General features: G+C 47.2%; 1 protein-coding gene across 4 annotated transcripts; it reads left to right on the forward strand.

Annotated features, from left to right (window-relative positions):
- Window positions 1-26: 26 nt before the first annotated feature.
- Hsf1 (heat shock transcription factor 1) lies at window positions 27-23,201 on the forward strand. 4 transcript variants are annotated; one of them, XM_048454562.3, is made up of 14 exons: window positions 27-320; window positions 18,070-18,178; window positions 18,538-18,674; window positions 18,899-19,023; window positions 19,708-19,783; window positions 19,858-19,919; window positions 20,041-20,137; window positions 20,234-20,370; window positions 20,503-20,772; window positions 21,210-21,296; window positions 22,020-22,125; window positions 22,203-22,268; window positions 22,341-22,410; window positions 22,488-23,201. In XM_048454562.3, exons 1-14 carry the CDS (start codon window positions 204-206, stop codon window positions 22,691-22,693), a joined length of 1,665 nt encoding a protein of 554 aa, XP_048310519.1. In that variant the 5' UTR covers window positions 27-203; the 3' UTR covers window positions 22,694-23,201. The 4 variants fall into 4 exon arrangements, with proteins under 4 accessions (XP_048310519.1, XP_048310520.1, XP_048310522.1 ...); XM_048454563.3 differs by lacking the exon at window positions 22,203-22,268 and having other exon boundaries at window positions 55-320; XM_048454564.3 differs by lacking the exon at window positions 21,210-21,296 and having other exon boundaries at window positions 57-320.
- The last annotated feature ends 203 nt before the right edge of the window (window positions 23,202-23,404 follow it).

Here is a 23,404-nt window from a genome sequence, read left to right on the forward strand (position 1 = left end):
CACGGCGCCTGCGCACCACGGGATACAGGACCGGCCCTAGCGAGAGCGCGCCGGTCGCAAGATGGCTGCGGCCATGCGAGGCCTTGCTGTGTGTGCGCAGCGGGCGGCGGAGCGGCCCGGACAGCAGGGACAGCGACGACACTAGCCCAGCCCTCAGCCACTCTTCTAGAACGCCATCCCAGGCTCCGCCAGCTTCGTCCGAAATGGATCTGGTCGTGGGCCCCGGTGCAGCGGGGCCCAGCAACGTCCCGGCCTTCCTAACCAAGCTGTGGACCCTCGTGAGCGACCCGGACACCGACGCGCTCATCTGCTGGAGCCCGGTAGGAGCTTGCATAGGCTGGAGCATCCTTCAGAGAATGGTCCTGTTCCGGGAAGGGACCTACTTAGGAGAAGTGGCCTGAGGGTGGCCGTGCTTGCCTGGGTTCGGGCATCCTGGAGGGAGAACGCCGCTATCTGGGGAGGAAGTGAGCCCCGCCCCCAGTGCCGCTTGGCGGAGAGTAGGCCCGGAACCAGAGTCCTAAGTTTCCCTGGGACGATAATGTCGGGGCTTCCAATTCAGGTTCTTTGACTCACAGATGAATAGCTTCCCAGAGTCGGTATGCCTTTCTGCTTGTGGGCAACCATTCAGAGTAAGTGGAGGGCCTAGCGAATGCTAGTCCGTGATACTTAGAGCTCAGACGCCAGAGCAGTTTTGTCCGGCCCTGGTTGGGCTGCGTCGAGCCCTCTTCTGTTGCCTGGCAGCGGGCTGTGTACACCACAGCCCCTGCTGGACCAGCAGTTCTGCCTTTCAGAGATGCTGCCGCAAGTTGTGGCAAGTTGGAAAGTAGAATCGGCTGTTCAGATCTTGGCTGTGAGGGCAGAGCATAGAGCCAACAGATGATGGCCAGAAGACAGACCTTCCTGATCCAGAGGGAGCCTTGGGGGCGGGGGGGGGGGGGAGATAGAGACATCTAGGTGCTGTCTCCTTGATCTCCTGCGAGCCAGATCTGGCGGCCTCTCAGGCTCTGCTGAGCACTCCCTCCTGCGCACTGGTCTCTTAGGCTGGCAAGAATGGAGAAAAGCCTGGGTAGAAGGTGGAGGCCAAGGCTTCTGCCTCCCTCACTACTGCCTGTTTGTGTAAACTCTGCTCTGTCTAAAGAGTGCTTGGGAATAAGGAGAAGACTCGAAAGTCTTTGTGATTACCCCCACTGACTCTCTGTGGGTCTTTCTCTCTCGCTGGTCCTGGAAAGGAGCAGCATGTTTAATTGAGGGCCCTCTTCAATTAGCCACCTCGCCTAGACCTCATATCCTGGGCAGAAAAAAATATGATCCCGCATTTCTGTCTTTCCCCAGCTTTCCACCTCTGCTTTGTTTGACTGAAAGGGAACTCTCTTACCTAGGTCCACTTGGGATACCAAATAGTCTGTGGAATAGTCTGAACTTAATCCTATTAGGACAATCCACCCCATCTGGTAGTCTACCTGCTGTTTCTGCTTATAGATTGATACAAAGGTGGGCGAAGTGCCAGTGAGCATTCTTCTAGGACAGGATGTCCTGGGGGCCTCTCAGTGTGAAGATGGATCTGATCTGCCCTGTGACCTCCCTCCAGCCACAGATGCACATCACCTGTGAGCCGTGTTGGCATGTTGGGAGGGATGGGCAAGTAGTCTATCCATAGCAGCCATGAGCTCTAGCTGGTGTGAGACCTGGCAGTGGGAGCTGGCTTTCTCATGAGTATAGCAACCAAGTTCTGGCATAGAAGTGGAAGAAGAACACCTTTGAGCCAGAAAGGGACAGCAGAGCATCTTGGATCAGACTCTTTGGCCATGCCCATGCCCCATGTCCTGTGGGGGCACTTAGACTGGCTTGGTTGCCTCTAACATCATTCCTTGCAGGCCCACTGCTCTGCTCTAGAGGCTTTGGGTCCACTCTCTTATTCTGAGTGGCTTCCATATGAATTTTCTCACCATTCTCAGACACATCCTCCTCCTGGGGGGAACAGGGAGGCTGGATACATGGGAAAGCCTGTCTAATTCCAAAAATCCTTTATTGAGCCTTACCTAGGTCTGACTTCGCATCCCTACCGCTTGGAGACAGAGTAGGTCACTACCTTCCCTAGCTCTCTGGTGTTTGCTCTCCCAACCCTGGCCCTCATTCAGTTACAGGTGCTTGAACAGATCAGAAACCTCAAGAGATCCAGGGATTTCCCCAGATAGATCTAGAAGACAGAACAGCCTTGGGGAAATTTAGGATCCCTATAAGATCCATCCGAGCATGGGAACATGGATGTGGGTGGTCCTTCTTCAGTAGGCTTCTCTTTACCTTGTACCAAAGGCCCCTCCAGTTCTAGTGCCCTGAGATGCAGCACATAGGGTAGAATCCTTGACTACACAGTAACTCTGTAATAGATGTCACCTTTCGTCCTTGTGCTGTGGTTCCTCTGTCCCCTAAGTAAGACTGTTGCTAGGATTGTTGGTGGAGCCACCTCAGTGCATTCTGAAATGAGGGGACCAAAAGCTCAGAGGCTATATCCAGTTTGATCCCAATTTTATAAGATCATTTTGTCTGGCCCTTTTTAGAAATATTGAAGAGAAACATGAAAAATAAAAGAAGTTTGTCTAACTCAGGAGAGTACAGATGCTGGTAGTTTTTGTTGGGTTTGTTTAATTTTCTTCTTGTTCTTAGAAGATGTGTGTGTGCGTGTGTGCGTGCGTCCGTGCGCATGCACGCACAATGTCCTCTCTAACATTTTCTGCCCTGTTCCCTTAAGATAGCTTCTCCACTGAACCTGGAGCTTGCATTTTATCAATTAATCAGCTGGTCAGCAAGCCTCAACAATCCTTCTCTTTCCACCCCACCCAGTGCTCAGCATACAGGCTCACACGGCCACACCCAGCTTTGCATGGGTACTAGGAAACCAAACTCAGACGCCCATACTTGTGCAGCAAGCTTTTTTTCCCACTTAACCATCTCCTCAGCTCCTGAACATGTTTTTAACCTGCTAACCAGCCCAAGAGTTGTTGTCCTACTAGATCTAGAAGGATCTAGTCCAGGCCCCACTTGCCATGTAGACTGACTGTGGTATACCAGCCCAGAAGCTACCTGAGGAGCTTGAGAATCGGGGAAAGGACCACATGATTTGTGCCAAGCAAGTGCTAGGACTGGTGAAGAATGAGTCGAGGGATATTGAGGCTTAGGACAGGGTCCAGACTGCAGGGAGGCACTCAGGTACAAAAATGTAATAATGTTTAATGTTTCCTCTCTCTCTCTCTCTCTTTCTCTCTCTCTTTCTCTCTCTCTCTCTCTCTATTTTGGGGGGTGGGGTCTTTTTTTAAAGATTTATTTATTGTATATTGGTATTTTGCCTGTATGTATGTCTGTGTGAAGATGTCAGATCACCTTAAAATGGAGTTATAGGCAGTTATGAGCTAGCTGCCTTGTGGGTGCTGGGAATTAAACCAGGTTCCTTTGGAAGAGCAACCAGTGCCATCTCTCCAACCCCTTTTTTGTTTGTTTGTTTGTTTGTTTTTGTTTTTGAAGACAGAGTTTTTGTGTTGCCCTGACTGTCTGGGAACTCGCTCTGTAGACCAGGCTGGCCTCAAACTCACAGAAATCCACCTGCCTCTGCCTCCAAAGTGCTAGGATTAAAGATTTACACCACCGCTGCCCAGCCTGAAGTCTCCTTTTTAAGACATCCCTGCCCTTTGATAGCCTTAATAATGAAAAGCTTGAATTTTGTTGCTAGGTACCTCTCTGATCTCACTCTAATCCCAGCCTAATGATGTGGTTCTCTTCTCTTTGAGAAGAGAATGACTGTGGGTTAGGCCTTTGTGTGGGGGCAGGGGGGCTATAATTGAAGAAACTAGAACCACTGAGCAAGGACTCTTGAATACCAATACTCAAACAGCCACTATGGAGAAGCTGGGTCCCAGGATAGGCTGTTGGAGACATAATCCATGCACTAATGCAGGGACGGGGTGGCCATCTACCTCAGTATTCTTCATGGGATCACATGAAGCATTTTAAAACAGTTGTTGGCCATGGTTGCTATCCAGAACTTCTAGGACAGGCAGGGCCACTCCCACTACCTAAGCTCTGACAACCAGGTGAGTTCATTCTCAGACAGACAGCAGGAACAGCCCCAAGAGGCCCCACCCTGAGAGACCTGGCACAGACTGAAATGTCAGCGGTTCTGTATGCCAGGGGCAGGTTATGATGTGTGCTGCAGGCTCTGGTGCCTCCAGCGGTAGCTGTCAAGCAGTCTGCACAGCCACTCTCCTCCAGCGCTTCTGTCATAGAAGGGGTGAAGTTTCTTGTGTATTTGTTCTATGTCCACAGCTGTACAAGTAGGTGACGTTTCCATTTTATAGGGAGAAAACTGAGGCAAAAATCTTGATGTAAAGCTTTAAAAAGACATAAAAAAAAACCTCTAAACTCATAGTTGCCCAGCTATTGCTCACTACTGTCTTTGTCTGTCTGGGATTCTTGTCCTTTTGTTTTTAATAGATATATTTTACTTTATGCATATTTGTGTTTTGCCCGAATGTATTTTTGTTGCTTTTTGTGTTTGTTTTGTTTTGCTTTTTGTTTTGTTTTGTTTTGTTTTTGAGACAGGGTTTCTCTGTAGCTTTGGAGCCTCTTCTGGAACTAGCTTTTGTAGACCAGACTGGCCTCAAGCTCACAGAAATCTGCCTGCCTCTGCCTTCTGAGTGCCCGAATGTGTTTTTGTGTACCATGTGTATAAATAGTTCCTGAAGAGGCCAGATTTGGAACTGGAGTTACAGATGATTGTGAGCTGCCATGTAGGGACTAGCAGTCAAAACCAGGTCCTCTGGAAGAGGAGTCAGTGCTCCTAACCACCGAGTCTTCTCTCTAGTCCCTCCACCTTCTTTCTGAGGCAAGTTTTTTCACTTGGCTAAAGCTCACTCATTGAGATAGTCTGGCTGGCCACAAACTCCAGGAATCCTCCTGCCTCTCCCTCTTCAGTGCTAGGATTATATGTGCTCACATTTATGTACATGCTAGCTCTTTTTCTCATTTGTGTTTTTTGAAAAAGGTCCCTCTGTGTAGCCCTAGCTGTCTTGGAACTCACTATGTAAACCAGGCTGGCCTCAAACTCAAAGAGATCCTCTTGCTTCTGCCTCCTGAGTGCTGGGATTAAAGATGTGTACCACACCTGACCCCTTTTATCCCCCAAGATTTATTGCTGGGCATGGTGGCGCATGCCTTTAATCCCAGCACTCAGGAGGATCTCTGTGAGTTCGAGGCCAGCCTGGTCTACAAAATGAGTTCTAGGATAGCCAGAGCTACACAGAAAAGATCCCCTACCCCAAAAAATATTTATTTTATGTGTATGGGGTAGTGCCAACATGCACTAACTATAGAGGCCAGAAGAGGTCAAAATGTCTTATGGAATTGCAGGTGATTATTAGCCACCAAGTGTATCTAGGAACTGAACTTGGGTTTTCTGCAAGATCAACAAGTGTTCTTGACTGCCCATTATGGACAAGTTGAACAGAACCGCCACATACAGGCTGCCCCTGCAGCTTCAGTATTGCCAGGGCCTAAATTTCAATTCAAATTCAGGCCACTTGGTAAGCAAGTTGACTGACCATGTGTGTTTAGTTACCTGAAGGTTGGAGTTGCTGGGTAGTAGAAGGAAGAATGTGCTGTTCTGACACTTGGCATTGAAGACATAAACTCGCTTGAGCACTAGAGAGAGAAACACTATTAAGAACTTCAGATGAACCCACAGAGAAGGACAATACTGACTGGAGATGAGCTAACGGGTACTTTATGTTCATCTCATTCCCCAACTTGGGTTCTCTGTTCCATGTCTTGGCCATGGAGCCAAGCCACCTACTGCTTTTCAGTTGTCTGGCTTCTAGGACCCAAAAAATGGCCAGGCAACTAAGCTCAAGAGGAACACACCTCCAGCCTCATCTCTGGAGATACAGAGGAACTAAAATGGTGAGGACAATGACCGGGCCAATACTCAAAAAAAAAAAAAAATAGGTAGCAAACCTCAGAGAACACCATGGAACCCTTTCTGAAAATGTGCATAGTCTCAGAGTTACTCTGTATAAAATGTATACATACAGAATTTTGTGTGCATTTGAAGTTGTCTGTGTTTTGGAAAATAAGATCATAGACCGGAAATAAGACCTGCCATTGACTGACAGCTGTGTTTCAGTTTACTGGCCAGTGAGAACAGTGTACCGCTCTTACAGAGTACCCACATGGTGTCTCACAACTGTCTCTTGTGACTCCAGTCCCAGAGGACCTGATGACCTCTTCTAGCCTCCATAGGAACTGCATGCAGGCAAAACACCATACACATAAAATAAAAAGAAAAAACTTCAAACAGAAAGAACTCTAGTACCCACATAAAACATGCTGGGCATAGCAGAGAACATGTATAATTCCAACACAGGAACAGCTGAGACAGGTGGGTCCCTGAAGCACATTGGCCAATTCATCCAAATCACTGAGCTTTAAGCCAGTAAGAGACCTTGTCTCAAAACACAAGGTGGAGGGGCAGCACTGGCTGCTCTTCCAGAGGAACTGGGTTTAATTTCCAGCACACACATTGTGGTTTTTAATTATTCTAATAACTCCAGTTCCAGGAGATCCAGCACCACTTTCTGGCTGCTGCAGGCACCAGGCAGGCTCGAGGCACACAAAAATATATTGTAGTAAAACACCCATACATATGGGGTAAATCTTTTAAAAAATAAAATAAAGGGACTGGAGAAATAATTCAGTGGTTAAGAACACTTGTTGCTTTTTCTGCGGTCCAGACTTCCATTCCTAGCACGCGCATAACTGTATGTAGTTCCAGTTCCGTACTTTCTTCTAACCTCGGTAGGAATGCAGGCACTCATGTGGTGCACATATATACACTCAGGCAAAATTTTCTATACATAAAAAATTGTAAATATTAAGAATGAAATTTAAATATGGGGAAAGAGACAATCTACTCTACTGGAAATTGGCTGCAGATCATGAAGACAGCTGCACAAGAGGCAGAGGCAGGATTAAAGGGTCAAGATCATCTTTGACTGCTTAGCGTGTTAGAAGCCAGCCTGGAATACTTGAGTCTCTTGTTTTTCCGAGTGGAGGGAAGGAAAGGGAGATTGAATGAAGAGCAAGGGGTAAGAGTGACTGAGAATTTATCAGAAAGTAAAGCATAAACCAGAATAACTCTTGAAGCGCAAGTATGGTCCCATATACTAAACTCAGTTAATATATATACCACATCAACATAAAAAATGGAAAATAACAAGCAAAAAGCACATTACAAAATTCAACACCCACTTTTTGATGAAAAGTCAGCAAACAGAGTGGCAGGGACATTCTCAGCATAATAGAGAGAAGCATGTGTATAAATACTGTGGCTGATTGTGTGTGCTTGATTGTGAAGACTGGCCGCTTTCCCAAGATTAGAAGAGAAGATAAATTCTCTGCTTTGCCATTTCTGCCTAACTGTTTTGTATGTTCCAGTTAGTGCAGTGTACCAAATAAAAACACAAATTGGAAAGGAAGAAGTAAAACTGACTATTCAAGGATAGCAGAATTCTACAGGATAGTTTGTGAGATCGTAAGATCCATGGTCAATCCAGAAGTGAATTAGGTATCTACACATGAACAGTGGATTATTATTGAACTGTGACAGGACTGGAGATGACTCAGCAGTTCTGTGCTTCCTGGTCTTGCAGAGTATCCAAGTTCAAGTCCCAGTACCCAACTCCAGGGGTTCTTACATCCTCTTCTGACCTCTTCAGGAGTCTACACACACACACACAAATCTTTTTGTTGTTATTGTTGAAATATTTTCAGTACTATCAGAAAACACAATAAGTCCTTGGCAGCCACTTTGAGCTGGTAAGAGCTCCATCCTCAGGTGGAGATAGGCTATACTTTGAGTCTTGGGTGAGTGATAAATACCACCCAGAGAATACTTCCATTATAGTCCAGAGACACTAACAAGACTCTGCTTCCTCTAAAGCCTGTGGGAGGGTACCCTCCTTGCTTTTTCCCACTTGTGGTTGTTGCTGTTACTCTGTGGTTATTCCTTCTTTTATAGCTGCATGACTCCAGTCTGTCTTTGTCATAACCTGGCATTCTCCCTGTGTGACTAACTTTATTTGGCTCTCTTTTTGTAAGAACATTAATCTGTTCAAATTAGGGGTTCACTCTACTCCATTATGACCTCATATTGTCTGATGGCATGTGCAGCAACCCTGTTTAAAAATACAGTTACATTCTGAGGTATGGGAGATAGGGTTTGTACACATCTCCCCTTTTCTTTTTTTAATCCTTATTCCTCTCTGTTCCCTCCTGCTCCCTCTGGAACCCTTCTTCCCAGCATTTTCCTTTTCTTCTTTCATTTATTTTTCTATTATAACCCACTGAGTTCAGTTAGTGTGGCCTGCATGTGCATGAGTGTGAGGTTATTTGTTGGATTATGGGTAACTTACCATTGGCTACACTCCTAAAGTAAAATAACTCTCCTCCTCCTCCAGCAGGCATTAACTACCAATAGCTCCCCAGCTTTGAAGTGCTTCCCATCCATACTGGAATGTTAGCAGTCTGTCGGTTGCAGGGTCAGCACAGCTGCCACAGGTTTGTCGGTGCCATAGCCTAGTAATGTGCAGAAAACAGAGTTTACAGCACTTCTCCCCGTCCTCCGGCTCCCACATTCTTTCAGTGATGTTCCCTGAGCCTGGAGGTGGAATAGAGAGGTTTAGATGGCCCATTTAGGACTGAACAGTGAACAATTACTTATTCTCAGCACTTTGAGTGGTTTTGAGTCCATCTTAACTACTGCCCACTGCAAAAAGAAGTTCCTTTAGCCAAAGTTGAGAACAGCACTGATCTGTGAGTCTAAATATAAATATTTAGAAGGCAATTTGACATGTTCAATTTGCAAACATCAGTAGTGGATTCAACAGGGGCTCTAAAATCCCTAGCCATGGACTTCTAACCAGGTTTATAATATCAGGCATAAATCCCTGGAGTAGGCAGGTTCAGATTCAGAGGGTTGCTTACCCCTATATAGTCATGTCACTAGTATGCCATTGGATAAATCTTGCTCAGCAAGTCAGTATTGTAGCATGGAGGGTCAACTCCTGATGACTTTCCTCTCCAACCAGCCTTCATAGCTCTCTGGGACATGAAAGCCAGCCAACAGGAAGAAGTTTCTAGATTAGTTCTAGCTTGCTTTCTCTGGCTTGTAACCATGTATGTGGTATCTTTTTTGCATTGGGGCTTTTTGTTTTGTTTTGCTTTGTTGGTTTTTCGAGACATGGTCTGACTGTGTTATTTCACAGACTCATTTGTCACAGCTTCAATTCTATAGGCTGCTGCTTTAGTCATTTGGCAGTTTCTTTTGCTGTATATAACTTTTTAATTTCATGAGGTCCACTTGTTGATTATTAACCATATTTCCTGAGTCACTGGATTCCTCGTCCTTACCTATGTATGCCTCTATATCCAGAAGTGCACTGCCTGGTTCTCCTCTAGTGGTTTCAGTTGTGTGTGTATGTGTTTGGGTTTTTTTGAGACAGGATTTCTCTGTGTATCCCTGGCTGTCCTGGAACTCATTTTGTAGACCAGGCTGGCCTCAAACTCAGAGATCTGCCTGCCTCTGCCTCCCGAGTGCTGGGATTAAAGGCGTACACCGCCGCTGCCTGACTCTGTAACCTTTTTTTTTAAATCTGTGCTTTTTGCTTTTTAGACTTCTCTCATACAGTACATCCCAACTGCAGCCTTCTCTCTCCACTCCTCCCAGCTCTCCACTACCACTTCGCTCTGTCCCCCAGGTCAACTGCTCCTCCATTTCCCTTCAAAAAAGAGCAGGCCTTCCAGTGATATCAACCAAACATGGCATAACAAGATGCAGTAATGTTAGGCACAAACCCTCCTATCGAGACTGGACAAGACTGGACCAGTAGGAGGAAAGGGGTCCCAAGAGCAGGCAAAAGAGTCAGAGATGCCCCTGCTCCCACTGTGAGGAGTCCCACAAAAACCCCAAGCTAACCAACCACAGCATGTATACAGAGAACCTAACACTACTCAACCCCTCTGACTCCTATAGTCCTTCCTCCCCTTCTTCCAAGTGGTTCCCCAAACTCTACCTAATATTTGGATGTGGGTTTCTGCATCTGCTCCCATCAACTGCTGGAGAAAACCTCTCTGATGACCACTGGGCTAGACCCTGTCTATGATTATAGCAGAATATCATTAAGAGTCAGTTCATTGACTTTTGATTTGTTTGTTTGATCAGTCATGTTTGGTTCTACCCTAGGTCTCTGAACTATCCAGCTTCTGGTTCCTGGTCATCCTAGCAGAATCAGGCATGTGTTCCCTCTTACGGCTTGGGCCTCAAGTTAGATTAGTCATTGGTTGGCCACTCCCATATGCTTTGAGCCATATCTTACAGGCAGGACAGGTATGGGTCAAAGGTTTTGTGACTGAGTTGGTGTCCCAGTCCCACTAGTGGGAGCCTTGCCTGGTAACAGGAGATAGTTTAGGCTCCATATCTTTCATTACTAGGAGTCTTCTCTAGGGTCACCCTCATAGGTTCTAGGAAGTTTCCACTGCTCTAGGTTTCCACATCACCATTAAATGCTCCCCTACTCCAATTGTCTCTCCCTGTATTTCTCCCCTTCTCCCCTCTCTCCTCAGCCTGACCTCTCCTGTTGCCATGCACACACACACCCCAGTCCACCCTCAAAGTCTATTCTATTTCCCCCTTGCCAGGGAGATCTATGTGTCCCCCATAAAGTGCTCCTTGTTGCTTAGACTCTCTGGGTTTGTGGATTGTAGTGGGATTATCCTTTACTTAATAGCTAATGTCCACGTATAAGTGAGTACATATCATATTTGTCTTTCTGGGTCTGGGTTGCCCTTGCTTGGTTTCTTTCTAGTTTCATCCGTTTGCCTGCAAATTTCATGATGTCATTTTTTTTCTAACAGCTGAATAATACTTCGTTGTGTAAATATCCCACATTTTATTTATCCATTCTTGTGTTGAAGGACATCTAGGTTGATTACAGTTTTTGTTACTATATGAAAGCCACTATGAACATAATTGAGCAAGTGTCCTCATGGTAGGATGGAGGGTCTTTGAAAATATCCCCAAGAGTGATATGGCTGGGTCTTGAGGGAGATAATTCCCAATTTTCTGAGAGACCACCATATTGATTTCCAAAGTAGCGGTAAAAGTTCTCACTCCCACCAGCAATGGAGGAGTGTTCCCTTTGCTCCACATCCTTGCCAGCATGAGCTGTCACTTGGCCATTCTGACAGGTGTAAGATGGAATCCAAAAGTAGTTTTGTGTGTATTTCCCTGATAGCTAAGGGTGTTGAACATTTCTTTAAGTGATTCTCGGCCATTTGAGATTCTTCTGTTGCGAACTCTCTGTTTAAATCTGTACCCCATTTTTTAATTAGATTGTTTGGTTTGTTGATGTCTACTTTCTTGAATCCTTTATATATTTTGGGTATTTGCCCTGTATTGCATGTGGAGTTGATGAGAATCTTTTCCCATCCTGTAGGCTTCTGTCCTGTTGATGGTGTCCTTTGCCTTACATAAACTTTTCAGTATCAAGAAGTCCCATTTATTAATTGTTGATCTTGATGCCTTTGTTATTGGTGTTCTGTTCAGGATGTTGTCTCCTGTACCAATACATTCAAGGCTATTCCTCACTTTCTCTCTGGTTTTTTGTTGAGATCTTTGATACACTTGGACTTGAGTTTTGCGCAGGGTGATAAATATAGATCTTATCCTTGATTTCAAGGTGTACTACAGATCTTTTATTGTTCAAGATTGTTTTAGCTCTTCTGGTGGGTTTTTTTTTTCCATATGAAATTGAGTGCCCTTTCAAGATCTATATAACACGTTCCTTTAATCCCAGCACTCAGAGGAGTGAGGGGAGATAGAGGCAGGTAAATCTCTGTGTTTGAGGCCAAACTGGTCTACAGAACAAGTTCCGGAACAACCAGAACTACACAGAGAAACCCTGCCCGAGAAACCAAAAGAAATAAGAAAGGAAGAAGGGAAGGAAGAAAGGAAAAGGCACCCTTCTATACCCATAAAACAGTTGGTTTCAGTTGACAGTCTGTTATGCTGATGGGCCTCCTTATGTGTGTGACTTGTTTCTCTTTTGCCACTTGTAATATGTTGCTTTTGTTCTGTGTGTTTATTATTTTAATTACATATGACAGGGCTGGGAGTGGTTCTAGAATATTTAAGGACCAGGCCTGGTGGCACATGCCTTTAATCCCAGTTCTCTGGAGGCAGAAGCAAGTGGATCTCTGAGTTCGAGACCAGAGAAACCCTGTCTTGAAAACAAAACAACAAAAATAATGCCTTTTGGGCTGGAGCGATGGCTCAGAGGTTAAGAGCATTGCCTGCTCTTTCAAAGGTCCTGAGTTCAATTCCCAGCAACCACATGGTGGTTCACAACCATCTGTAATGAGGTCTGGTGCCCTCTTCTGGCCTTCCGGCATACATGCAGACAGAATATTGTATACATAATAAAAATAAATAAATATTTAAAAAAATAATGCCTTTTACAATTGCTCAAGGAAATATTAAATACAGTCCTCTATTGTTATCCTGGAGTAGTATTTTCATGTAACCGGCACATATTTTCCCATGCCATTTAAATTATCTCTGAATAATTTATAATAACTTTATGACATAAATACTATATAGATACCTTGTATTGGTTTGCTTAGTTACTAATGGCAAACAAAGCCTACCCATGTGCTGTCAACAGTCTGTAGTACCATAAGCTCACTGTTGGGAGAAGCTAGAGGTGGGGATTCTTTTCAAAAGTAATTTCTAGCTGGACGGTGGTGGTACACGTCTTTAATCCCAGCATTCAGGGCAGAGGCCAGCCTGGTCTACAGAGCAAGTTCCAGAACTACACAGAGAAACCCTGTCTCAAGCGGCAGGGGAAGCAATTTCCAGTCCTGTCGTCATCTCCTGTTTCTCTGTTTTCTGGCATCTATTTTCAAAAAAGAAACAAAAATCAGTTTTCTGCCCTCAGATCTACAGTTGTGCTTACTAATTATCTTTTCATGGTGGGTTTGAGCCAGAATCTCCCTTAGGATATTTCCCATTAGTAATTCTCTGTTTAATGGCCCTTCCTTTGCTTCAAAACATTATTTCCTTATTTCTCTGAGCATATTTATCTATTCTTACTGTATGTGTATGAGTTTTACCTGCATATATAAAAAGGCACTCGTGCATGCCTGGTACCTGTGGAAGCCAGAAGTGAGTGCCAGCTCCCCTGGAAGTAGAGATGCAGCCTTGCAAACTGCTAGGTGCTAGAAACTGAATTCTTGTCCTCTGCAAGAACAGCAACTGATCTTAACTGCTGAGCCATCTCTCCATCCCCTAAGCATGTTTACAATGACATTATACTTTTTGCTATATTTATTGTCTTGTCCTTCTTGAGCACTTTCTATTGTTCCTCCTTGTCCACCATGTGTGAGTCATACTTCACAGTTTCTGTAGGTCTTGCATTTTTTTGTTACTAGTGTATTGTGGGAGTCAGAGGTGGCTGAATCATCTTACTTGCTTGTGATTTCTTCAGAAAGACTGCTTCTCCTTGATGACATTCACTTTCTCAGAGTTGTCACCTCCAGCATCAAAGCATCAGCAACTACTGCCTAGTTTTGCTGTTATTTATACAATGCCCTGAGACACAACAGATTGTTGGGTAGTCAGATCCAGTTAAATTTGTGACCAGTTGTGGATTGTTGGGCTGCTTTTGCTTGCGGTTTTTCAGTGGGTTCACTTAGCAAGAGCAGATTTGAGTTAGTTTTCCGTTTGTTCTAATCCCAAAAGGCTCTTCTCAGCTTCCTTTTCCCATCTGGGTAGGCTGGCCTGGAGGGCTCCCTTCTGTCAGCACTGCCCGGGGGCGGGGGGGGGGTGGGGGTGAGCTCTCTGACCTGTTTGACATCAAGTGCTTGCTTTGCTTATGGATTATGTCTCCTGTAGACAGACGCTCAGGACACATGGCAGTGCAGTAACTACTGTACTTCCCAGCTAACCACTCTCAACATGCATGCTCTTGCCCTGGATCTAGTTTCTACTGGGAGAACTGTGAGTGAGGTAGGGGACCTGTCCAAGCAGGAATGTGATCTCATCAACCTTCAGCTGGAGAAGGCACCTTCTAGTAGTACCCTTAAACCTTGACAGATCTGAGAAAAGGGGTCCTCACAGCTTAGCCACACCTTCTGGGGTGCAGCATCTGATCTGGAGGCTTAGTGACATGAGGAGTAGACTGTTCATGCCACAGGTACTTACTGACCCAATGAGTTTTAGTGGTTTCATTGGTTATTCTTGTTTGATGCCTGTGGAACAATTTCGGAGACATTAAGTGACCTAAACAATCTTTGTGTGTCACTGGAGGGGAGGCACTTCCCCAGAGTTCCACGCTCCCAGCCCGGAAGTAGTGCTTTCCTGATTGTCTGTCTTCATCCTGCAACTGATCATCCACCATCTGTGCTGTTGTGGCTGTGACTTGGCTGCTTGCAAGTCCTTTTCCTGGTCTTGAATTTGACGGTTGGATTATGAAATGACCATTTATGATTCCCTTTTAGTTTTTCCTGTTTGAAGTTCATTTAGTGTCTTGGATATTACATCGAATTTGGTATGTTCTTTATCATTTTTCCTAAATATACTCATTTGTCCATTCTCATCTTCTGAGCCTTCCATTAAACATTGTAGGTCTGATGGTACCTCACAGGTCTTCACAGCTCTGTTCACTTTTATTCATTCTGGCTAGTCATTGTTCTATTGCTGTGTAGAGACACCATGACCATGACAACTTTTTTTTTATGTGCATTGGTGTTTCACCTACATGTATGTCTGTGTGAGATCCTCTGGAACTGGAGTTACAGACAGTTGTGAGCTGACATGTGAGTGCTGGGACTTTAATCCCAGGCTTTTGGAAGAGCTGCCAGTGCTGTTAGCTGCTCAGCCATCTCTCCAGCCCCCACAGCAACTATGTAGGAGAAAACATTTATTTGGGGGCTTACTTACGGTTTCAGAGGCTTAGTCTATTATCATCAAGGCAGGAAACATGGTGGCAGACATGGCAGACGTGGTGCTGGAGTAATCAAAAGCTACACCCAAAAACCTCAAGGCCACTCCCAGTGGTGCATTTTCTCCAACAAGGCCACACCTTCCATTCCTTTTAAATAGTGTCACTCCTCAGTGCTAAGCATTCAAATACATGAGCCTATGGGAGAAATTCTTACTCAATTTTTTTGTCTGCAGACTGTAATCTCAGTAGGCCTGTGTTTGTGCTTGTTGATTCACAGTTCTCCCAGTTCTTCTCTTTCTTGAGTCCCCTGGTGAAGTTTGTTTGTTTGTTTAAGATAGGGGGATGGAACTTGCTCTGTAGACTAGGCTGGTCTTGAACTCACAAAGATTCACCTGCCTCTGCCTCTTGAGGACTGGGGTTAATTAAAGGTGTGTACCACCACTGCTCTGCCCCCAAGTGAATTTTTAGCCTGAGTTTGCTTTCTAATTCCAGAGTATCTACTTGGTGTTTCTTTTTCATTTTTATTGTTTTACTGAGATTCTCCATTTAGTAGGACATCATCCTTATACCTTAGTCCTTCCTGTATGGTTCTTCAGTTCTTTGGCCATACTATTTTAAGTAAAATAGCTAAGTTAGAATCCTTATTCTCATGAGTCCAATATAGGGACATAGATCGCTTTTTTCCCCTATTATAAGTCGTAACTTTTCTTTTTAATTTAAATTAAATTATTTTTTAAAAAAGACCTAAACAGGATTCATAATGGTCACTTCATAATCCAGCTGTGAACTCAAAACCAGGAAAGGACTTTGCAAGCAGCAAAAATACATCCACAGCCATCTTATCAGTCCTAGCCATAGCTTTTTGTTTGTTTAAATGCCTCATTGTTTCAGACTTTCCATTAGTATGTGATGGCTGCTATGAAGAGCAGTCTCCCCTGTATCTGATACTTTTGTCATTGTGCCTTGTTAGGTCTAATGTCTTTCCTGTACTAATTATATAATGTTTATGTTCTTGGTGGCCATTGCGCTTTGTCCAGTTGACTTACTTGGATAAATGGAGGTAAAGTGAGTCTCCAGTCTTTCCTCAGGCCTCTGTGTGTATGTTGATTCCCGTCTTTAACAGGTAACCTAGAAGTTAGCAACCCAACTTTATAGCCTACTGCCAGAGAGAAAGCTCGTGGGCTTCCTAGGTCTTCCCTGAACATGGAACAGATCTAATGTGTGCATAGCCATTGGAGTCCTAGGAATATTTCAGAGTCCCTAGTGATCCCTCATTCATCACCTTTTAAGGTTTCTGGCTAGACTGTGTTCTACGTTGTCTCAGCAGCCATTTAAAATCTTCTTCTACATACTTTTTTATGTTTATGGACTGAGTCAGCCTTAGGTCAAGCAAATCCAGCCTTGCTTGGAGAGTCCTCTAGCACCAGAATCTTGAGTTAGCTCTTGCCATGTTTCCACTGCCATTGTTCCCACTGGCTTCAAAGCTGAGGGGAAGAATGGGGACTGGATGTGTGGTGTAAAGAGCCCACTGCTTCCTCTGATACCATTCTTCCTCCCAGAACTTTCGCTGCTGCTTTGCATTCTCTTTCTGCTATGTCCACCTGCCCTACTGTCTCTGCATTTTGGGGCAGCCCTAGTGCTAATCCAACACCTTGGACTCCTTTTGATGTATTCTACCTGTCTATATTATAAGCTCCCCACCCCAGCAATTTACTGCTGTTCCCTTCCCACTGTGGGGCCTTCCCACTCCAGTATCCAATGCCTCTTAGTTGCCATGGCCCTTCAGCCCCTCCTAGTGGTTCTAGACTATGTTCAGAGTACCCACAAGAAGTACAGCCATGCAGTATTCAACAGTCTCGAGTTCTCACCTTAAGGTGAAAAAGAAGCCAAGCAGTGGTGGCACACCCCTTTAATCCCAGCACTTAGGAGGTAGAGGCAGGTGAGTCTCTGAGTTCGAGGCCAGCCTGGTCTACAGAGTGCATTCCAGGACAGTCAAAACTACATAGAGAAACCCTGTCTTTAAAAACCAAAAAACAAGAAGGAGGTGGTATTTCTGAGCAGGACCATCTTCCAGAGCAGCAGAAATTCCATTCCTGTTTCTTTGACTGCCATAATTTGGCTTCCTAGAGCTGTGTGTGTGTCTATATGTGTGACTGTGTGTGTGCATGTGTATATGTACCACATGCATGCAAGCCCACAAAGAAAAAAAACAGACATCAGGTCACCTGAAACTTGGAATTACTAGCAGTTCTGAGTCAGAGTGTGTGTGGGTGCTGACAAACCCAGGTCCTCTACAAAAACAATAAGCATTAACTACTGAACCATCTCCATCTTAGCTACTCTTTCGTTTATTTTGTTTGTTTGTTTGTTTGTTTGTTTTGTTTTGTTTTGGAGGACAGAGTTTCTCTGTGTAACCCTGTCTGTCCTAGAACCCAATTTATAGACCATACTGGTCTCAAACTCAGAGATCTGCTTGCCTCTGCCTTCGAATGCTGGGATTAAAGAAGCGCACCACCATGCCCAAGCCAGTGTTTGCTATTCTTGAAGAAAATTTGGGAGCTGGAGAGATGGCTCAGTGGTTAAGAACACTGCTCTTCCAGAGGACCCGGGTTCAATTCCCAGCACCCACATGGCAGCTCACAACTGTCTGAAGATCCAGTTGCAGGGGATCCGACACCTTCCCACCAATGTACATAAAATAAAGTTGAATTAAAAAAAAGAAAGAAAGAAAGGAAATTTGCTGATTAAAGTTAAATGCTAGTCAGTCCCTAAAGATGGCACAGAATGCTGTGGGCAATTTATGAGTCTAAAACTGCCAGGGAGTAGGAACCTGTGTCTCGCTGTTCAGAGGTAGGCTCCATAGCCTAGATGCCAACTATGGAGTCCTAAGATTGAGCTCACCTCTTCCTCCTCTATGAAGGGAGAATGTGTACTGCCCACCACACATGAAGAGGCACTTCAGGCAACAGTGGAAATATGGTGGCAGCTTCTATATTTGACCTGCCTATATGTCTCCTGACAGAGTGGGAACAGCTTCCACGTGTTTGACCAGGGCCAGTTTGCCAAGGAAGTGCTGCCCAAGTACTTCAAGCACAACAACATGGCCAGCTTCGTGCGGCAGCTCAACATGTGTAAGTACCTCTGTGGGATGGTATGCCTCCTTCCCACGGGTGCAAGAGACAGACCCGACATGCTGCTGAGAGATGGACACCTGGGTTGGCTAAGGAAGGATCCTCATGGGTGTAAGCCTGAGTTCCCCAGGGAAGAGTATGAGACCCTACCCCAGTAGCTACACCTCCATTTGCAAGAGAGGAAGCTGTGAAAGACAAGGTCTTTTCCAACCATGACTAATATGCTATGGTAAGTAGGTACCAGCTAGAATCTCGCACAGTTTTTTAGGAGGCCCCTTGTCTACCCTAGAGCATGGCTAGGCTGTTGGAGTTCTCTTCCCTGACCCTCAAGCAGAATTGCCCCACCCCCATATGCACAGATGGCTTCCGAAAAGTAGTCCACATTGAGCAGGGCGGCCTGGTCAAGCCTGAGAGGGATGACACCGAGTTCCAGCATCCATGTTTCCTGCGTGGCCAGGAACAACTCCTTGAGAACATCAAGAGGAAAGTGACTAGTGTGAGTCACCAACCTTGAGTACAGCCCCTCCCTGTCCTCAGACCTCCCTGCAGGCTATGGGGCTGGGAGCAGTATCTAGATGGTGCTGCAAGACTAGCCTGAAAGTACACATAGCCTGTACCCTCATCTGTCTCTGCCCCCGCCCCCCGCTGCTTCCCAGTGTTTACCAGACCCTCCCCACTCCCTGAATGCCACTTCAGACTCTTGTATGCCCTTACCCTTAGGTGTCCACTTTGAAGAATGAGGACATAAAAATACGCCAGGACAGTGTCACCAGGCTGTTGACAGATGTGCAGCTGATGAAGGGAAAACAAGAGTGTATGGACTCCAAGCTCCTGGCCATGAAGCAGTAGGTCCCAAGGCTCAGGAGGGTACCTAGGTTGCTTTGGGTCTATCCTGCCCCACCCTGCAGAATCATTCAGGCTTCCCTCCCCCTTCCCAACCTGCCTTCCATTGTTTTTGTGACACACTGCTTGGCCTGTTCATCCCCCCTCAGGAGAGGGTTGGGAACTCCCTGCTGCACCCACTTTTCGTTTCCCTGCTGGGCTCCACCTTTTCAGGATGTGAGCTCACAGACTCCCCTTCCATGTGTCTCCCTTAAAATTAGGGCTGGCAGGAGCCAACCAGGACAGTCCTGGGAGCAGACCCTCCCTGTTCTCTATTCCTAGTGGCCCCACTCCTCCGTTATCACTCAGTATAGGGCACCACAGTTCTCAGCTGCCTTTTACCCCCAAACCGAGGATAATCAGTTTAGGGTCTTTCCCAAAGTCCTGACCTTTGTGTCTAGCTAGTATGTGACAAGTCCCTGTGACCTCTTTCGCCTGAGATCCTGAGGTGTACCCTGAGGCTCTCTCCGTTCATGCCCTCCTTCCCCAGCTGACACCTGAATCCTCCCCTGGAAGTGTAGCAGAGCCAGGGGAGTCAGTAGTGCCAGTGAGCCCTCACCTGGTCCAGCCCTGTCTCACTAGTCTGTCAACAGCCTGACTCTCTGGCTCTTCAAATGTGGCCCAATTGACCCAGCAATGTGTTGCAGCGAGAACGAGGCCCTGTGGCGGGAGGTGGCCAGCCTGCGGCAGAAGCATGCCCAGCAGCAAAAAGTTGTCAACAAGGTGGGCAGGACTGGTGGTAGGTGGGTCCCCTCCATGACTGGGCCAGGGTGACTGTTATCCTCTCTACCCCACAGCTCATTCAGTTCCTGATCTCACTGGTACAGTCGAACCGGATCCTAGGGGTGAAGAGAAAGATGTGAGGCTCTGGGGATGCCTGCACTGTCCACTCTGGCCCTGCACCTTGTGTCCTCTGCTTGCTGTATATCCTGGGCGCCACCAAGGTCTGTGTCGGCAGTTAATCTGTCTCTTCCCTGCAGCCCTCTGATGTTGAGCGATAGCAGCTCAGCACACTCTGTGCCCAAGTATGGTCGACAGTACTCCCTGGAACATGTCCATGGTCCTGGCCCATACTCAGTAAGCATCAAGCTCCATGAGATTTCCCTAGTGGGTGCTGGGTGGCCCAAGCTACCACAGGTATGTCTTGCATGTGGCCTTTGTCTCTAATTGCAGGCTCCATCTCCAGCCTATAGCAGCTCTAGCCTTTACACCTCTGATGCGGTCACCAGCTCTGGACCCATTATCTCCGATATCACTGAGCTGACTCCTACCAGCCCTTTGGCGTCCCCAGGCAGGAGCATAGATGAGAGGTTGGGCTTCATCACCCTTATACCTCCTGTCACCCTAGTGGACTAGCCTTTAAGGGTCCTGGGCAAAGTTGGGAGTGGGTGGAGCTAACTTAGGCTCCTTCTAACATGTCTTCCTATGTATAACATGTACAGACCCCTATCTAGCAGCACCCTGATCCGTGTCAAGGAAGAGCCCCCCAGCCCACCTCGGAGCCCTCGGGTACTGGAGACAAGCCCTGGGCGCCCATCCTCCATGGATACACCTTTATCCCCAACTGCCTTCATTGACTCCATCCTTCGAGAGAGCGAGCCTACCCCTGCTGCCTCAAACACAGCCTCTGTGGATACAACCGGAGCCCATGCCCCCACACCCCTGCCCTCCTCTACCCCTGAGAAGTGCCTCAGCGTAGCCTGTCTAGACAAGTGAGTGATATGCCCATCCTGCCTCCCTGTAACCTCTAAACCCCACAGCATGAGATTTCCTCAGGCTGGACACAGGGGATCTGTGTCTTAGCAAGGCACAATCCCTGCTGTTTGCTGGGAGTGATGGGTTGGATCTGTTCCCTCAGACCTCAGAGTGAGCTTGAAGCTGGGGAGGGAGATCAATCACATCACTAGAAATGGGATATACCCCTGCCTCCTGGGCCACCCTCCCTACTGGCATCACCCTCTTCTGTGGCAAGTCCCAGGATCTTTGGATTTGTTATTCTCCCTAGACCTGACACAGGAAATGATGAGCCAGGGCCCAGCCTTGACCACCCCTCAGGCACATCCCAAAGGCTGAGCGAGCGAGGACGGTGGGCACAGATCCCCCCGTCCCCCGCCTGCAATGGGGGGGCTCTTGTCTTTGTATCTTGCAGTTTGGCTCGCGCTCCACAGATGTCTGGGGTCGCCCGCCTCTTCCCCTGCCCCTCCTCTTCCTTTCTGCATGGCCGAGTCCAGCCAGGGTTAGCGCTGCCCCCACTTGGGAGGGAGGAGGACTCCACCAGGGCCCCTCCCACAGCCATGGACCAGTTCCCAACCTGGGCATAGCACTTGCCCTGCCAGGCGAAGAGCACCAGGGAATGGTCTCAAAGGCTCTGCATCTCCACTGCCTCCCCTTTGCACAAGCCAAAAGCTGTGATAGGGACACGCTTCCTGCCTGGCCCAGCCACCAGTACAGACTGCTATGATGAGCTTCCTGTCAGGGTAGGGTAGGCCCCATGGTACCTACAGGGCCCTTTTTACTGCCTTGCCCAAGCCTCAGGTATGTCCTTGGCCTAAGGTCTTCTGATCTAAGGGAGTACAGGTCTACCCATACAAAGCACAATCCTGTTTCCTCTCTTCCTGGTGCAGTGGCAAGACTTTGTTGAGCTTGAAATATCTGCCTGCCCTCCTGCCCATTCTAGAGCCAACACCCCTTGTCCTTTTTCTCCACCACCCTCTTGTCCCAGCCTTAGTCACTACCAGAGCCTCCTAGGATGTCCTGCCCATGTGCCATACTAAGTCCCACCCTCAGCATTTTTGGAGGGCAAGCTTACTACTGCCCTTTCTGGCATCTTCCCAGAAGTCCACACACATTGTCCCCCAGCTCATGCTGGCTACGCAGATGGACCTTGCTTGGGGGGCTGCAACCAAAGGGGAGCGGGAACCTGGGGCACTAGTTCACCTGCCCACTTGCCCTGGGCCAGGAACGAGCTCAGTGATCACTTGGATGCCATGGACTCCAACCTGGACAACCTGCAGACCATGCTGACAAGCCACGGCTTCAGCGTGGACACCAGCGCACTGCTGGACGTGAGTCTGGTCATCCCCACCCACCCTGACCCATCCTGCCCACAAGCCAGCCCTGACTTCCCTCCCTCCTCCTGCAGCTATTCAGCCCCTCGGTGACCATGCCCGACATGAGCCTGCCTGACCTGGACAGCAGCCTGGCCAGCGTGCGTAGGCGGGCAGGGTGGGGGGCAGAGGAGACCATCAACAACTCTCATTGTGTGTTCTTTGTCCCACAGATTCAGGAGCTCCTATCTCCCCAAGAGCCCCCCAAGCCTATTGAGGCAGAGAACAGTAACCCTGACTCAGGTGAGCTAAGCTTCTGTCCCATCCCTGACCCTCACTTCCAAATTGCCCATCCCCACCATCCTGACCCATGCCTACAGGGAAGCAGCTGGTACACTACACGGCTCAACCCCTGTTCCTGTTGGACCCTGATGCTGTGGACACAGGGAACAGCGAACTGCCTGTGCTCTTTGAGCTGGGGGAAAGCTCTTACTTCTCCGAGGGGGATGACTACACGGATGACCCCACCATCTCTCTTCTGACGGGCACTGAACCCCCCAAAGCCAAGGATCCCACTGTCTCCTAGACGTCCCAGGAGTTGTCAGGATCATTTGTGACTGACTCCCAACCTACCCCTAGGACATAGCTGGTCCTAGGGAGACAAGACAGTCGCAGTCCAGGACATCCTAAGTCAAGTCACCACAACCCCAGTGGAGCACAGATGAGCCTGGGCAGTGCTTCAGGTCAAGAGGACGGTCCTGAGGGCTGCATACCTGCTGCCTTTACACAGTCCAGGTCTACTGTCTGCATCGGACCTTCACAGCCACACTTGGACTGATCCTGCAGGTTGTTCATAAAATTGTATTTTGGATTTTTACATGAGAGTCCCCTTTAGCGCTTCACAAATAAATAAGTATATATATATATATATACACACACACACATACAGATGGACAGATGATAAACAGACAAGTTCTACTGTTGCCTCCTGTGTTTCCTCCTGCCCTAAGGGATACAGAAGGTGGTGATGTAGGCTAGAAGCCCAGAATGCACTACATGCCACCTTGGGGAAATAAATGTAGACACCTGTGATACCCCTAGGCCCACTTGATGCCATAGAACTAGTATCTGCTCACAATTTTGTTTTTGTTTTTTGGCGGGGGAGGGGTGTTCAAAACAGGGTTTCTTTGTGTAGCACTGACTGTCCTGTCCTGGAACTCACTCTGTAGACCAAGCTAGCCTTGAACTCACAGAGATCCCCCTGCCCCTGCCTCCCAAGTGCTAGGATTAAAGGTGT

Source organism: Myodes glareolus, chromosome 19, assembly GCF_982192425.1.
Source record: "Myodes glareolus chromosome 19, mMyoGla1.1, whole genome shotgun sequence".
Lineage (NCBI taxonomy): Eukaryota > Metazoa > Chordata > Mammalia > Rodentia > Cricetidae > Myodes > Myodes glareolus.

Coding starts and splice junctions, on each gene's coding strand:
- Hsf1 (XM_048454562.3), top strand. CDS start 204: ATGGATCTGGTCGTGGGCCCCGGTGCAGCGGGGCCCAGCAACGTCCCG. Junction 18,675..18,898: donor TCAAGAGGAAAGTGACTAGT/GTGAGTCACCAA, acceptor CCTTACCCTTAG/GTGTCCACTTTGAAGAATGA. Junction 22,411..22,487: donor GAACAGTAACCCTGACTCAG/GTGAGCTAAGCT, acceptor CCATGCCTACAG/GGAAGCAGCTGGTACACTAC.